The following is an 18,173-nucleotide window of genomic DNA, read 5'->3' on the forward strand; positions in this document are numbered from 1 at the left end:
AACAGCAGAGAAATTCAGAGACGGATCTTAGCGGGAAATCGTGCCTACTTTGGACTCCAGAGGACGCTCCGGTCGAACAAAATTCGCCGCCGCACGAAGTTGATTATCTTCAAGACGCTGATTAGATCGGTGGTCCTCTACGGCCACGAGACCTGGACTAAGCTCGTGGAAGACCAACGCGCCCTTGGAGTTTTCGAACGAAAGGTGTTGCGTACCATCTATGGTGGCGTGCAGATGGAAGACGGAACGTTGCGCAGGCGAATGAACCATGAGTTGTATCAGCTGCACATTCGTTATATTAGTGCGAACTTTCATGAAAAATAACGGATCAAAGACCAAAAATATCCACAAATTAGATCCAGGAAAAGAAGTCTCCCAAAGTACCCACTCTCGATGGGGGATGCAACTACAATGTGTCTTCTAACTTATCGTCGTCCATATTTGGATATACTGAGTAGTTTGAACCATTTCTTTTTCACAGTATTGGTCTGTATATGACTTATCCATATTTCCTGTACGAGAATTCCGAACGAAAAAATATGAAAGCTATAAGGATGAATGGAAAGAGACTGCATTGCAATCAACTGAATGCACTGCTTTTATGCTATCGACATAGCCTAGACATTTCACACTATTTACTTCAACGCAAATAAAAACTTTGAAATATCTACCTGTCTCATTTACGAATCGCATTCTCCCTGTCGTTTTTTGTTTAAGGGGCTTGAAAGCACATGTGACCTTGTCTCATTTTACTATATTCAATTGCGCGTAATACTGGACCAGTAAATTCTATTCTGTACATAAATCTTTTTTTTCGGGAATATGTGACCAAAAAGTAAACTTCGAATTGCAAAGCAAATTGAACGTTCCAGGTTCCTGATAACTAATGAAGGTCCAACAATAAAGAAGAAACACCAAATAATCTTAAAACGACGCCGTCAAGTAATGAAGCATGAAAACAAAAAGAATAATACCAAAAAAAAGATGGAAGCCCTAGAAAGTCCATTGCATATATGTCTATTGCATAGCCACATAAGCGCAGGACCGTCAGTTGTCTTCTACAAATTCGTCGTGTTTTTATTGCTTTTTATCGGTGTTTTAAGTCGTTTTGGGAGGAGATTATTAGTGCATTTGGAAGCTCGTCAAACGAAGATTCCTGTGATATTTTTCGTGTGTCGGTATACGTGAACTAACTTGTACAGGAGGTGATTAAAGAAACGTTATAGTTACACCCAAGCGAAGTGATACTATTGTGCTGCTTGGCGGGCGACCTACGTGTCAGCGGCCGCGGGGATGACCACAACGCTACAATGCGGTGCCTGTACGAGAGCGATAAGCGAAGAGAATGAAAAAGTTTTCTGCTACGGCCCGTGTGGAGTGATATTGCATTTAAAGTGTACAGATGATATCGATAAGCATGGGCTGAAAGCAATGACAACAAATCGCGGGTTAAAATATTTGTGCCATGGCTGTCGGAAGCATCAAAGCGGTCACAACGATATTCTGGCCAAATGTAATAGCATTCTAGTGGAAATAACTGAAAGTATGAAGTTGTGGAAAAATGAAATGAACGAGAAGATTGAGTCATTGGAAGATGTTATTGGGTCACAGATACAACGTGCAGTTGAAAGTGTCAAGCTAGAAATCTTGCGGGAATTAACTGAAAGCAGAAAATTGGTCGAACAGAAATCGTGCACATTTGCTGAAGTTTTGAAAAACGGAAGTGTTGCTGGCGAAAAAGATGCTACACCGGCTGGTCCGAGCAGGAATCTCAGGCCTAGAAAACGGCCCAGAGTTGAAAATGAACAAAAAATTGGTGAAAGCTCTAGTTCGTTGGAACCATACTCGCAAGTTAGTGAAAAGTGTAACAGTGAAACCCCGAAACAGCCTCGTAAGAATGAACCCGTTATTTTAGTGCGCCCTAAAGAATTGAATCAAAGTGCTAGGAAAACAAAGAATGAATTGCGTAGCCAAATTGACCGTGCATCGAATAAAATTCAAACTGTTCGAGAAGGCAATGGTGGCTCAATCATCCTCGGTGTGAAAAGTGCGGAGGCAATAGAATCAGTTGTGGCAGTGGTGAGAGAGAAGTTTGGGGAGAATTATGAAATCTCAGTTCCGAAACCGGCAAAACCAAGATTGAAGATTGTGGGGATTGCGGAACAGTTGTCAGAGAGTGAACTTAAAAATAGCCTGGAAGAACAAAATGAATCAGTGAACTTAACAGAGTTAAAACTCATAACGTTATTTAAAACTAAGCGGAATGATTACACAGCATATAATTATGTGATTGAAGTGAATGCTGATTCGTTTGAGACCATGCTCAAGTTAGGGCGTGTAAACATTGGCTGGGAAAGATGTAGAGTGGTTGAGTGTTTTGGAATAGTACGTTGCTTTAAATGCTGTGCGTATGGACATAAGAGTACTGAATGTAAAAACTCTCAGGTCTGCTCTAAATGCGCAGGGGACCACATTACAGCAGAATGTGCATCAGAATTACTTTGCTGTGCTAATTGCGCTCAGATGAATAAGGACCGGAAGCTGAATCTGGAGACAAAACATGCAGCCTACAGTTTCGAATGCGCTGTGTATAGGAAGCTTGTTGAAAGAAAGCGTCAGCAAATTAGTCGTGACGAATAGCAATTACCGTTGACCAGCATACCAGGATATCTGAACGGATTACTTTCTGTTACTCCAGGTAAAGCCAAAGAGGGTATATGTCCTCTCGAAGCTACCCTTGATACTGCACCCCCTCAAAATAATTTTCGGTTCCAGTCTTCTGTTGGACAACATACTCCCGGCTCCGTAGCTGATATTCATCCAGCAATCTGCAATCCAAACGATGATGAACTCGCAACTGTTTCTCCAGGCAAAGCCAAAGAGGGTATATGTCCTCTCGAAGCTACCCTTGATACTGCATCCCCTCAAAGTAATTTTCGGTTCCAGTCTACCGTTGGACAACACACTCCCGGCTCCGTAGCTGATATTCATCAAACCATCTGCAATCTAAATTTTGATGACCTCACGACTGTTTCTCCAGGTAAAGCCAAAGAGAGTATATGTCCTCTCGAAGCTACTTTTGATACTGCACCCCCTCAAAGCAATTTTCGGTTCCAGTCTACCGTTGGACAACACAATCCCGGCCCCGTAGCTGCTATTCATCAAACCATCTGCAATCTAAATTATGATGACCTCACGACTGTTTCTCCAGGTAAAGCCAAAGAGAGTATATGTCCTCTCGAAGCTACTTTTGATACTGCACCCCCTCAAAGCAATTTTCGGTTCCAGTCTACCGTTGGACAACACACTCCCGGCTCCGTAGCTGATATTCATCAAGCCATCTGCAATCTAAATTATGATGACCTCACGACTGTTTCTCAAGGTAAAGCCAAAGAGGGTATATGTCCTCTCGAAGCTACCTTTGATACTGCACCCCCTCAAAGTAATTTTCGGTTCCAGTCTACCGTTGGACAACATACTTCCGACTCCGTAGCTGACTTCCACCTAGCTATCCGTGACTCAAATTATGAAGACACCACGACTGTTTCTCCAGGTAAATGCCAGGAATGTATATGTTCCTCCGAAGCTAGACATACAGATACTGCCTCCCTTCAAATGAATTCCCGTTCCCAGCTCAGAATATACTACCAAAACGTGAGAGGACTACGCACAAAGATCGATGAGCTGTTCGTAGCTGTAACCGACGCAGAGCACGACGTCATTATCCTGACAGGAACATGGCTGAACGACGAAATCAATTCCCTGCAGCTGTTTGAACCTAGATATACGGTCTATCGTAACGATCGTGACCCAGTCGTTTCTGGTAAAAAAAGGGGCGGGGGTGTACTTATAGCTGTTTCTAATCGGTTAGCGTCTAAACAAAAAAGTTTTAACAATAACGGCGTAGAACAACTCTGGGTAAACCTTAATAGCCATGGTATTAACACATGTGTGGGCGTCGTATACCTCCCTCCGGACTCCGCAGATAACATAAACGTTATTCAGAACCATATTCAATGCGCACTTGGCATTGCTAATTCGCAAGAACCCCAAGCTTCTCATTTGTTATTTGGAGATTACAACCAGCCTGGTCTTGTATGGAAAACGACTTCTTTCGGTTACCCGAGCAAAGCCCAACATCAAAATAACAGCATATCGAATTCAAATTTTGATGTCAGCATCAAATTGAAATCTTATTTTGATTTCTGTGTATGATTGTCAAAATATGATATCAAATTTTGTTATTCTTTTGCGGTAGGTTTCTTAGAGGATTTTATTTTAACAAAAATAGTTTATTGTATAAAAACTGAAAAGAAAAGTTATTAGTTTTATTCACATGGTATATATGTTTATTATTAGTTTTACATTTTTAATCTACTTGGCTGTTAAATTTACATATCGAAATAAAATTTATTACGTTTCCATTAATTTTTATGGACACGTTAACACACTGTCGAAAACTAGCATTAGTTCTTTTAAGCACCAAAATATCGCTTACTACATATGAAAACATGTTTTTGAATAGTTTTGTTGTGTTGAGTTTTGTTGCAACAATAAACGATGCGTTGCTTTTAGAAATTAGAATCTGCTCAATACGGAAGAATGTATCGTTTATATAAACAAACGAGTCGTCATAGCCAAGATCTTTACAAGATTGGTTTGTGCGAAACTGAGTATTCCCAATAAATATTCGGTCATGGTAACTGAATTCCTTCTCATGTACATCAGCGTCGATACAAGCATATTCTGGTACACTATAAACAAGCCGCTGATCGTACTGTAAGTCGGTATTTTTGGTCGTACTACATATTTTAGAATGACATAACTTGATTTCAGAATTTGATGATAATTTGTATTGACATATTCTGTTTAAAAAATATTTCGAGCTAATTTGAATGACAGGGTGATTATTACCAGTTCTGTACTGTAAAATTACTCCGTTCGCATTTTCGTATGGGAATAAGGATGAATTCCACAACGCGCCAAAGTTTTTAGCACTCTCCGATAAATGTGTCAACAAATGTATATTAAATACCATATTTTCTTCTCCATAAAGTTTGCAGAATTTTTTGGCAAAGCAATTGAGAGATACTTCACAAGCAGTGATTTGCTTTGGAGTAAGATGCACATCTAGAAGTTCAAAAATAGATGAGGAAAGTAGCATGAAATGATCAAGAAACGGTTTTGGGAGAATTCCACTAAAACAAGGATAAAAATAGTGAAAAAGAACATTCTCCCAGTCAGCGGCTTTGTTCTTTTTCATGTCTTCCAATTTTCCAGGATACCGTGAGAATGCACTTGGTGGACGAATACTGAGCATTCGTTGCTCGACTTCTTCTAGTTGTAATCCTACATAGAACGGCTTGTGGTGATTGGATGTCGCGGTAAATAACTCCCACATCAGTTTAACTACTCCTAAGAGGACGTTGTGCATGTAATCGGGGGGGAAACCTGTAATAATATTCCAAATAACTTTGCAATAAATGAATACACAAAAAATACCGAATACTATGTCGAAATCAGGTACTGCTAGGAATACTGACAATTTCCTAATTCCAAACTTGGGAATTTTGGTTTCGTGAACCTCCAGCATTATGCATCGAGTTGTATTATGCTCTCTTTGTTCTACTCGTCGTACAGGATAGCGAATCTGATTTCCATTTACTACCTTTCCGCTGTGAAGGCATACAGAACATCCGTATTTTCCGTTGAACTGTGTAGTTCCTTGCACTTTGCATCTGGCCACTGTATCTAAACAGCTTTGTAGGACAACTACATTGTATTTTTCCTCGCCTATTTCTAGTTCATTTCTAAGATTTTTCATTTCTAAGCAGAAGTATTTGAAGAACATGCACATATTCGGATCTCCCTTGCTTAACCAAATGGCACCGAGAATTATATTATGTTTGCTAAAGCGTAAACGAGGTGGTAGGTTGTTCACCACAATAAAAATAGGATAACAAGGTTTATTTAACGTCCAACGATATGCTGCTGCTCCATCTGTGTTCACGGATAAAGTAATATATTTTCCGCCGCGATTTTCTTTAATTTTGGTGAACATTTTACCCCTATTGATATCGGAAATATTGTCTGCTTCGATTAATTGTTCATATTCATGTATTTCGGTTCTGTATTTTAGAACAGTTTCCTTCAACTGCTTCTCGATGGGGAGTACCATGAAAAAATCGAACTTGGTTGACTTACAACCAGGAACTGGACAAACAGCTTGCTTGTTTGGAGTATTAGAGCCATATTCGCACTGGCATTCAAAAGTACACACGATGTGAATCATATGAGCTGGGAAATGCAGCAGCAAACGCCTCAAAACTTTCAGGACAGTTCTTTACGCCGGTAATCAGATTGATTATTCTTAGCAACTGTACAACAGCCTCCTGAGTCAACTTAAATTTTACATAAAAGTTAAGTATCATGTACAAAACATCGTAAATTTGAATTGAAGCATTGAATTCAAATGGTTTATCGAACGGTCCAAATGAATCCTGAAATATAAAGAATGGTTAAAAAAATTGAGAAGCTTTTTCAACTAGAATGCATTACACGCGTATTTGAATATTACGGCAATTTGAAATTAATATCAATGTAGTTTTCGATTGAGAACCTAGAAACCAACCCAGACTAGTTGCTTCAAACAAACGTTTTTAATGGAACTGAGTAGGGTTCTCGCAAAACAGCGGTGGTGTGAGCGAACCCGAAATATATTTCAGGTTAAAACCCAACCCGATTTTCGGTTCAGTGGCGCATAATCTAGGTTCGAAACTGGCTTCAAACAAACGGTTTAACAGCAGTTAGATCCGGTTGTTTTCTACCTTAAGCGAAAACGACATAAGAAATTGTTGATATTTTGTATCAGTTGACAATACTGTGTAGCAAAGTTAAGATCCAATATAGGAAGATAGAATATGTACAATTATTTTGAAAAACTACCTCACGAACATTGTATTCTGAAGAACCAAACTCTTCGTTTGAGGAACAATCACTATTGTCCACTAATGAATTTTCACTCAAAATGCCAGATGAATTCACTTGTGATGATTGATCCACGAGATCCACCGCTGAAGTAATTGGAATTGTGCAGTTTTGGCTCTCATCAGAATGGGATTGGTTTATGAAAATCAGTTTGTCGTCATGATTTACATCTATGTCGTCAAATCCATCATAGTCCGATTCACTGGATGAATTGACTGTCTTCTTCAAAACTGCATCAATACGAACATCTGTGCTTGAAGTATGTCCACAAAATTGAGCACAGTTACGTCCTTGAGTGGCAGACTAAAAGAAAAATCATGTGTACTGCATAGTTGAAAGGTAACTGATCTCACATACCTTGCGCATATATTTCCGCCCGTAATTTTCATTCATCATATAATGATGCCGCTTATTTCGACGATTCATTATGGTATATGGTCAATCTTGTTCAAGCTAGTTAAAAGACCTAGGGAACGGGCACATAACAATACACTCGCGCCGTGTAGTGTCGTATTAGGCAAAAACTAGAACAGTCTTAAGTTGCCTATCTTAGTTTTTTATATAATCTTCGTTTTTACTAATATCCTGATGCTAGATGCAAATCGACAGAATATAGTATACGATTAAATTCCAAATCAAACTTATTACTGTTGTGCAAGTTTTATTTTATTTTGAATTTTGGAAAGGGACGACAGGTGATCAATGCTATGTAGACTGTATTACCAAACAGTAACTCCCTTGTAATTGGATGTAAACAAATTCGGAATCCAACGTACGCACGTGAGCCATTAATTTTGGAAAACATGGTTTTCGGAAAATGGGCTTTAAGGTTTGTAGATGCAAAAAATCAACTCAAAGGAAACTTACAAGCACGAGTTGTTACTCAGCTATATTGTCAAACTTTTCAAGAATATTCTGATAATAATTCTAACGATTGAAGAAAAAAAATCGATATGTAGAAGCTGACTGATGAGGTGATCTCCTTAAGCGGACATTTGAAAACCAATTCGGGTCATCCCACGCGAAGTGATCAAGGTACGTGTAATCGACCTTCATGGATTTGAACCAAATGTGGAGGAGCTGTTCATCTAGGGCCAGTATAAAAAAAACCCAATTTTTTGTGTCAATTGAATCACCTCTCGGGCCATGGGAGCCATCTTATGCCATTGCGTTTTTCAGACATTTTTACATAAAAATACATTTACATAACCTCAATATAATTTCAGCGTACACTCTGTTTTGAAGCAAAAAAAAATCACAATATAAAACGCAAGCGCACAACAATAAAAAAAAACCAACTTGAGTATCCTGAGTTCACCCAATTTATCGTGAAGTAGACGATAAATGATGAATAACTACGTTTTTGGTTTGCTTCTAGCAGATCAGGGTCGATTTTAATGACCGTTTGAAGATTTTCTCAATTTTTGAAAACAGTTTATGTAAGGATGCGCTCAAAATATATTGAGAACACAATGGCATTAGAATTTTCAAAATTGAAATATATGCATTGAGAGAAAAATTAACTTTTAATATTTACCTGAAAACATCATATAGTTGGCAGCACTGCCGCAAAAAAATTATATTTTTTCTAGACTCCTTGAACAATTTTCTTCAAAAGCCATCTTACGGTTTAATTCTAGAGTAAATAGAACCTGAAAAGTGATCAAATGAAAATCTAGGGTTCTGGCAATTTGTTAAAACAGGGGGTGCTCCCATGGTCCGAGGGGTGGTTCAATTGACGCAAAAATTTGGGTTTTTATATATTAACCGTAGATGAAAAATTTCTCCAAATTTAGTTCAAATCCGTGAAGGTCGATTTCAAGTTTGCATCTTTTTTGATCACTTCGCGCGGAATAACCGATTCTTTAACTTGAATAAATTTCAAATGCAGTTACGAAAAAAATATTGACCTTTCATTTTGTATGGCTGGTGGATGCAAAGTTTGAGCAATATAAACTTATCGACTAGTTTTCTCCTAATATCGTGACATTCATTCATACTCCATAATTTATAAATATTGATTTTGAATGACATCACCAAAGTAGCCAACTGCAAAGTTCATTTTGTAGTGTCAAACTGGTGACCAGGTGGAGAAATTAGATTTTTCATCAACCGGCATAACCCCACAAAATGAACCGGATGAACTTGGTTTAACAATTCTCGGTGGTTTGTTTACATGGAAATTACATGAGTTCGAATGTAACAGATGAGCATCCGTTGCACTCGCACTCACGTAACTGACAAAGTAAACAAACCACCGAGAATTGTCAAATATGAACATCATTCATTATGAGTTCATTCGTGTCGTTATCTTGTAGAACTCAGAGAGTTCAACGGGGTGCAGTTGCGTTGCCAGAAAAGTTTTATTTCCCAGATTAAATTTTAGAAAGCTCGGTAACCGCCCGATACCATTCAGGAACCTCTGTTTAAGGCGTACCAGTATGATGCGGCTTAACCGATGAGGTGTATCCACATTTGGTGGTGGAATCAAAATAAAATTGGCAACGCTAGCAAAATAGAAACACAAATGAACACTCCGAATGAACCTATTTTCAATTGACATTTTGACGAGTTCTGATTCGAGCCAATAATAAGGGCCCTTTGAAATGGCACTGACAAAGTCAGTTCTACAAGATGACGACACGAATTAACTTACGACGAATGAACTTCATGTTTGACAATTCTCGGTGGTTTATTTACTACGTCAGTTGCGCGAGTTCGAGTGTAACGGATGTTCATTTGTTGTATTAAAACTCACATACCGTAAAACGGGGGAACATTGATCAATTTTTAAAACAAGTGCATACTGGTACCAATAGATGGAAAACGTCCAAATTGTTTGGTAATTTATTTCATTTTACTATAAAAATAAAATAAATTTGTTGTAAATTTTCATTCGTTGTTTTCGGGGTAACGAAATAACGCTCCAAATGTTGTGTAAATTCCATATCTGCAGGGGATTTTATGGCCCGACATTGGGTCGTCTCGTAAGAAAACAGAATTCCCTGGAAGGATAGACCGACTTTTATCGAACTTTTTCGGAAAAATAGTCCAGCAAGAAAAATCTCGGATATTTTTAATAAATTATTGGACAAAAATATTTTCGGTTTCTAAAAAAGTGATCAGTTCAGTTAAAGTTGTTTGATTTCATTAATATACACGGAAATGTACAGATTGGAACGATGCATGAAAGTTGAATCATTTTCAATTTGAATTTGTTTTCATAAAAAGTACATTAAATGACAAAATAATCGTTGCCGGTAGATGCTGAGCATGTTTAGAATATGGTTTGTATTTTGTTTCGATGATTTTGTTAGAGGGAATCATCTTATCGTACGTTACTGAAAAAAGTCTCATTTGATCAAACTTACCCCTGTGGTCAAAGATACCCCGTTTTACGGTAACTCACATGTAAACAAGCCATTGAGATTTATTATAAGATGTTCATCCGGTTCATTTTGTTTATGTTTGTTGGTGTAAAGCCTATTAACTTGCACCACTTGTTGTCACTCTTCTTACATAAACTCTAATAAATATGTTTATTTTGAAGGGGAAACGAAAGTAGAATGATTCGCTTCACAAATAATGCAAAAGCGCATGCTGGATATAGTTTTTTTTAACATTTAGTTAAATTTTTACAGTTTAAAAGTTATTTTTTCCTCGAATGGTTATATTCAACCGAGAGAATTAAATATTAAATATCATTTGGATAGAGATTAAGAATTGACTGCAGCGGAACCCATGAATTTGTAGAGGTGTGATCATTTGTCGATATTTTAATATTTTTTTGTTTGTTACATCAAGTATGACAGTTGTAGTCTCGAAACGTCATGAAATAACCTAAAATAAGCTTGACACAACTTTTTTCTCCAAAAGATTAACTAACGAGCTGTCAAAGTTAACTTTCGCGCTGTCAAATTTAACCATTCTCCAGAGTAGGGTTATTTAACAAATAACTTTTAAAGCGCCAGATTTAAAACAAAAGTTAAAAATGGTTCACAGCCTAAATATATTAGCTCGGAATCAAAACGTCCTTATTGGTAGGGATTTACTGTAATGAAAATTTTAGACGACCGCCATTCATAGAAACAACTATGGACATTTCTCATATCAATGAACGTTGCCAGATATACTCATTTATCGGAATTGATACCGGTTTTCGTGCTAAATACTGATATACCAATGAAGCTTATAAATATACCGATTGTTTGTTTTTTATGCCGATAAATACCAATTTTTATATAATTGTACTTCCTTTAATTGAAAATAGATAATTATTATCACTTAAACATGCATCTGTTTGAAAAGTGTCCTCATCTTTCTCAATTAAATGATCCAAAAATTGATTCAGGAAACTGTCGGATTTCTATCGGACTTCCGACTCAAGAACAACAATCGTTTCCGAAATTGCTTAAGTTCGGCGAATTTCTATTTCATACCGATGATAACCGATTTTTTATTTATATTAATACTTTCCCATATTATATAAAACCTTCTGACAACACTGGAACATTTCAATCGTCATTGTCTCGCGTGAAGCTCGTGAATGAGAAAATTTTTTTGCAGTGCGTTAAAATGGTCCGTAAACGCGTTAATGCATCAAAAAAACGCGTGCTTCAAGTATCCAACGAGAGGAACTCGGAGTTTATACTGAATGATCTATCAGAATTAAAGGTGAGTCAATACAAGAATCAATCTGATTTCTCAAAATCATAACCTCTCCCTATATCTTTTTCCTTAGAAATCGACTAGATCCGGCGAGTTGAGTTGCGAGCCGGACACCAAAAAACTGGCACTTGTGGAAATAATCGATAACAATGCTCAGTCCGAGAGTGCAACTTCCGAAAATCATGGATTTACAAAACCGAGGTCCATTCGTAAATTAGCACCGATTGTTAAAGTTCCACAGCAACCAATAATAGGAAAAATTGAGCCGGAAGAGGCACCACAAGCTGGGCCAAGCCGATCTCGAGATTCAAAGGTCGGACGCGTTATTGCTGACGATTTTGAAGATAATTCTGGCGATTCAGATATCGAAAACGATCTGTATGGTTTTGATGATGACGAGTTGGAGGCAACCGAGTTCGGTTTGACTTCTTGCCAGGAAAAGATCGTTGATTCAGGTAAATAGTTTATCAAGATTACACCACTAATGAGAAACATTATTATGTATAGCTTGAAAATTCAAACAAGCAAAGTTTCACTAGGATTTTAATTGCGAAATGCTTCATTGGAAAAATAATACTTATCTCTTTCATGCTATTATTCAGAATGCTTGGCGGAGGAAATGGCAAAACTAAAGGCTGAAAATGCTGAATTACGAAAGCATAACATGTTTTTGAAAAAACGAAAGAGCAATCTCGAACGGTCCCACGCCGCAATGCAGCAGGCCTTGCTGTCGAAACTTTTGCCTGTAACTCATAAACCTTTTGAAAATATAGAAGTATTCCCAGGTTGTCCAAGCGCCGACAAAATATCGAAGATGTCTGTAGTTGCAAAGGACAGTGACTATATCTTTGTCAAGCTTCTCACGTATGCAATCTGGCCTGAGGGATTCGCAGGGAGATCCGTGACAGGACGCACATCGAACAATCCAAAAGGACGTCATAAAAAAAACCTTCAATCTATTGCTGATGGCCAATCGAAGGCTGAAAATAGCACAGTCCCTGTGCGTACAGCACTGGAAAAAAACAAAGTAAAATTTGTCAATGGTAATGTATTAATATATACATATTTCAAAACTCTACAACTTTAATTGTTTATTTTTAGATTGTTTAATTGAAAGACGTCTCTTGTTGCATGACAATGCATTGAAGGCACGTGAAGTAGCTTCAAAATGCAATCGATTAATGCAGACTGTCATCAGTAACTTCAACCGATATAACTCGTCGTAGATTAATTTGGACTATCGAGATAGTTGATCCATTGCTGTATTTGAATTTGAATTTAACGTTGGATTTTCTGATTTCCTTATAAAACTTAATGTATACGTATGTATTAACAGTCTAGCTTTTCTTACTTATTCGAAAGCCTATTACAACATAACGCCCAGCCAAGCCATCTGTGATTCCGAACGAAATTCGGATGGTTTGTCAGAGCATTATGGGAATGAATATATACTTTTGAAATTTTGTTTTCAATATATCAATCTGAAAGCAAATCTACATCAGAATATGCTAGTGAAATTTTGTTTTCACAGGTGTATTTTAAAGCAAATCAATAACTGATTATGTTGTTGCAGTTTTGTTTTCATTACGTTGACAAAACATCAAATTGAATACTTGGCTTGTTATCAACATATAAAATTCTACATCAAATTAAGTTTTCTATTAGCTCTCACTGATAGCAGAAATAGTTTTCTGTTTGATGTCAAAGGACATTTTTTCTGCTCTCGATTTTGATCTTTTAACCGTTAAAACGACCAAAACGATAGCAACCTGAGTAAGCATTATCTGCAAACATCACAACATCAAGTTTAGTTTTCAATTTGATATCAGACTTTGCTCGGGTATGCTTACGCCGACCATTCCGACTCATCCCTTTCGAGATCTAGCGTTGCTTTACTAGACGGGATGTCATTACTCAACATGCTGCAAATGTGTACCATCACGAACAGACTAAATCGCACGTTATATCTTCTGTTTGTAAATGAAGATGCATACAAGAACTGCCATGTCTATCGTGCAGATGAGCCACTCGTTGAAATAGATTCGCATCACCCTCCCCTCTTAGTTGAGCAGACCTGTCCTGGACAGGTTATTTTTGACGAGATTCTTGACGATTTGAAGTATAACTTTTCAAAAACCGATTTTCCTGGACTCAACAACTCACTGCAAACGATTGACTGGGTGACTTTGCTCAATAACGCAACCGATGTAAATGACGCAGTAGAAGAGTTCTCATCGATCCTGTTTCCAACTCCAACTGTTTGAAATATATGTCCCAGCCCCGCGTCCTAAACCAAAACCACTTTGGTCCAATCGACGTCTCCGAGAACTTAAACGACTGAGGGCAGCCGCGCTTCGGCACTACACTAACCGACGAAATCCCAATACAAAGCGGGAATTCATATATGCTAGCAACAATTACAAAGCTTATAACCGCTTCCTATACTCTCGGCATGTATTACAAACGCAATCTGACCTTGAGCGAAATCCGAAACGTTTCTGGTCTTTTGTAAATGAGAAGCGTAAAGAGAGTGGACTTCCTTCTAGTATGACTCTGGCAAATGAAACTTCTAGCACGACTCGCGGTATCTGTAACCTGTTTGCAAAACATTTTTCGTGTGCATTTGAAACAGTTCCGACTACTCCAGAACAGGTAGAAATCGGACTACGAGATGTTCCCAGGGGTGTGATGGACCTAGGTAACATCCATTTTACGGAGGAAGACATTGTTGCTGCTACTGATAAATTGAAATCTTCGACTTCGGCTGGTCCTGATGGGATTCCTGCAATTATTTTAAAAAGATGTGCGAGTGCCCTTTCCGCTCCCCTAAAGCTGATTTTTAATCTATCTTTGTCGCAAGGGACGTTTCCTCTTTGTTGGAAAAAATCGGTTATGTTTCCTGTTTTAAAAAAAGGTGATAAGCAGGACATAGCAAATTATCGGGGCATAACCTCTCTCTGTGCGGGGTCCAAGTTATTTGAAATTCTAGTAAGCAATGTATTGTTCCGGGAAGCCAAAACATATATATCAACAGATCAACACGGGTTCTTCCCAGGTAGATCAACATCCACGAATTTAGCACAATTCACTTCACACTGTATTAAAAGTTTTGAATGCGGAGCACAAGTGGATACTATTTATACAGATCTCAAAGCAGCATTCGATCGTGTTGATCACTCGCTCCTACTGGCGAAGATAGAAAGATTGGGTGCCTCACTCAACTTCACCAAGTGGCTTAAATCATACCTTGTTGGTCGTACCTTATCTGTCAAACTAGGAAATGTTGAGTCACATAACTTTATAAATTTATCAGGTGTGCCCCAGGGTAGTAATCTTGGACCCTTGCTGTTCTCCTTGTTCTTCAATGACGTTTGTAATGTCCTTCCACCAGGATGCATACTTATCTATGCAGATGACCTTAAACTGTTTCTTATTGTTCGATCTGAATTGGACTGCATTGAACTACAGCGACAACTAGATGAATTTTGTAACTGGTGCACTCGAAATCGGTTGACTATCAGTGTATCCAAATGCTCAGTAATTTCTTTCACGCGCAGAAAAAATCCAATTTTGTGGTGTTATACTATCTCAGGGAAACTACTGGATAGAGTGTCAGTTGTCAGGGACCTTGGTGTACAGCTGGATTCTAAATTGACGTTTAGAGATCACTATTCCCACATCATTGCGAAAGCCAATCGGAACCTTGGTTTTATCATTAGAATAGCCAAAGAGTTTACTGACCCATACTGTCTGAGAGCACTGTACTTCTCTCTTGTACGCTCCATCCTGGAAGCTTCAGCTATCATTTGGTGCCCGTACACAAATGTCTGGATTACCAGAATTGAATCTATACAAGCTAGGTTTCTCCGATATGCCCTTAAAACCTTGCCATGGCGCAACCCGATAGAGTTGCCACCTTACATTGAACGCTGTCGTCTGCTCGACATGGACCCTCTTTCAAAAAGGCGAAATATATCCAGAGCCGTGTTTGTAGGGAAAGTTCTAACAGGTGAAATAGATGCCCCAAATATACTTTCTCAGATTAATGTAAATGTGCCCGCTAGAAGTATAAGATCGTGGAATTTTTTAAGACTTGACTATCAAAGTACTGATTATGGACAGAATGAACCCATAAGGGCGATGTGTAGCGTATTTAATAATGTTTATGAATGTTTTGACTTCTCTGTATCAAGTGACGTTTTTAAAAATAGGCTTAAACGGCTAACTTAGTGCATAAGATGTGATTTAGATAGTGATTTTGATTTGTTAGATGTATTATTAGTAACACATTGTAATGTAATGTAATGTTATGTAATGTAATGTGTAGTGTTGTTTAATATGTATATGTGAAAAGATAATGAGGTTTTTACGCGCATTTGGAGGTTGTTTGATGGACTCCAAATGGGCTTTTCCTCATTCATTTCATGTAGACCATGTAGGTCAGATGAAAAATAAATAAATAAATAAATAAATAAATAAATAAATAAATAAATAAATAAATAAATAAATAAATAAATAAATAAATAAATAAATAAATAAATAAATAAATAAATAAATAAATAAATAAATAAATAAATAAATAAATAAATAAATAAATAAATAAATAAATAAATAAATAAATAAATAAATAAATAAATAAATAAATAAATAAATAAATAAATAAATAAATTAGCCTTTTCTCAGAAGATAAGATTTTCAAAAACATTTAAAAACTTTATGATGCAATGGTTCTCAAATTCGTACAATCCGGTTTATTCATTTTATTTATTCAAAAATGTTTTTAGCTTCAAATATATGACCATTTCTTTTTAATTAACTATTTCATTCAGCATTTTTTTATTCGTTTTGTTCATCTGCGTTCATTTTACTTATTTTATTCGTTTCATTGTTTGGAATCACTCTGATCAGTTTATTGTTTTTGTGTATTTTACTCATATCATTCATTTAACTTATTTTATTCATTGTTTTCATTGTATGCATTTTATTAATTTTTTCCAGTTTATTCATTTTGTTCAGTTTCTTCATTTTAATAATCTGAATACTTTTTCAGTTTTAATCATTTGATTCATATAATTTATTTGATTTTTGTGATTCATTTGATTTATTTGATTCATTTGATTTATTTGATTTATTTGATTTATTTGATTCATTTGATTCATTTGAATCATTTGAATCATTTGAATCATTTGAATCATTTGAATCATTTGATTCATTTGATTCATTTGATTCATTTGATTCATTTGATTCATTTGATTCATTTGATTCGTTTGATTCGTTTGATTCGTTTGATTCATTTGATTCATTTGATTCATTTGAATCATTTGATTCATTTGATTCACTTGATTCATTTGATTCATTTGATTCATTTGATTCATTTGATTCATTTGATTCACTTGATTCACTTGATTCATTTGATTCATTTGATTCATTTGATTCATATCTTTAATTTTATGCTTTTCATGTTCAGTCATTCGTTTTATTTCATTCAATTTGTTAGTATGAGTCAATTTATTCTATTAATCTTATGACTGTTTCTAAATATAATCTTAATTTTTATTTAATAACCTAATCTAATTTGATTCGTGTATTTGATAATTTTGATTTACATTAACTTTTCTACTCATTTTATGAATTTAAAAACCTATTATTTCATTTTTTGCTTTACTTTTTTATTTCGGTCGTTTTGTGGATTTCTATAATTTATTCAGTTCATTCGAGATTTTATTCGTGCAAGACTAGAAACTGTTTTCATCCCACCTCTAGTTGGGTACCTACTTCTCGTGAGTTCTGCAACTAATCCAATAGTGAAATGTGTAAGAAATGTCTCATCTCACTGCTAGGTGGATTAAATCGGTTTTTTTTTCAATTTACACATTCACCTTCATTCTTGTTTACGGCCGTATCCGTCATTCGAACGAATGAATACTTTCGAACGAGTTCGAAAGTGGTATTCTTGTTTACGTTCGTATCCGCGCACGAACGATACGAACGTAGTTCGTGTACGAAAAGGTGTTGCCGCAACTGTCGAAAATTTCAACATGATGAAAAATTTCAAAGGTGGTCACATTTTTGTGTATGAGTGAGGTCGAGATGTACAGGTTTTTCCTATGTGTGCGTCGGCAGCCAGTTTTTTCGACCAAAAAAAGAGAATAAAGTAGTAAAATAAGGCGCGTGGTCCCATACTTAGTTCTGATTAGTTAGTGATGTAAATTTTTGCCCTTTTGTGATCCCGAACGCCATACTTATTTTCACCACGTGCTTACAAGCTTCGTTTCGATTGGTTGGCTTGTTGATAGTGTGTTTCGCGATCCTGGGTGCCATGATTAATTTGACTAGCAACAAACCAACACACTCAAACGTGACGAATGGTAACACATGTATGTACTGTAATCAGTTAACTGACGTCCCTATTTCTACATACAGAGTTTGACAATAGAGTTCTAGGCAAACCATTTTACACACACCTCTTGAGTGGTTTGTTTTCCTCCAGCTGTCATATGTAAAATTGTCAGCCAATT

General features: G+C 36.7%; 1 protein-coding gene across 2 annotated transcripts in view; it reads left to right on the forward strand.

Moving 5' to 3' along the window:
- Window positions 1-13,040, forward strand: part of LOC131683042 (uncharacterized) — a 188,195-nt gene extending 175,155 nt beyond the window's left edge. The window contains exons 2-5 of one of the 2 annotated variants that reach the window (XM_058964861.1): window positions 11,527-11,661; window positions 11,729-12,110; window positions 12,258-12,698; window positions 12,757-13,040. In XM_058964861.1, coding sequence (XP_058820844.1) covers window positions 11,563-11,661; window positions 11,729-12,110; window positions 12,258-12,698; window positions 12,757-12,881 — 1,047 coding nt within the window. In that variant the 5' untranslated portion in view covers window positions 11,527-11,562 and the 3' untranslated portion in view covers window positions 12,882-13,040. Of the gene's footprint in view, window positions 1-9,149; window positions 11,662-11,728; window positions 12,111-12,257; window positions 12,699-12,756 lie in introns of those variants that run through there. The other variant, XM_058964860.1, reaches the window with a different exon arrangement.
- The last annotated feature ends 5,133 nt before the right edge of the window (window positions 13,041-18,173 follow it).

This window comes from Topomyia yanbarensis, chromosome 2, assembly GCF_030247195.1.
Source record: "Topomyia yanbarensis strain Yona2022 chromosome 2, ASM3024719v1, whole genome shotgun sequence".
Lineage (NCBI taxonomy): Eukaryota > Metazoa > Arthropoda > Insecta > Diptera > Culicidae > Topomyia > Topomyia yanbarensis.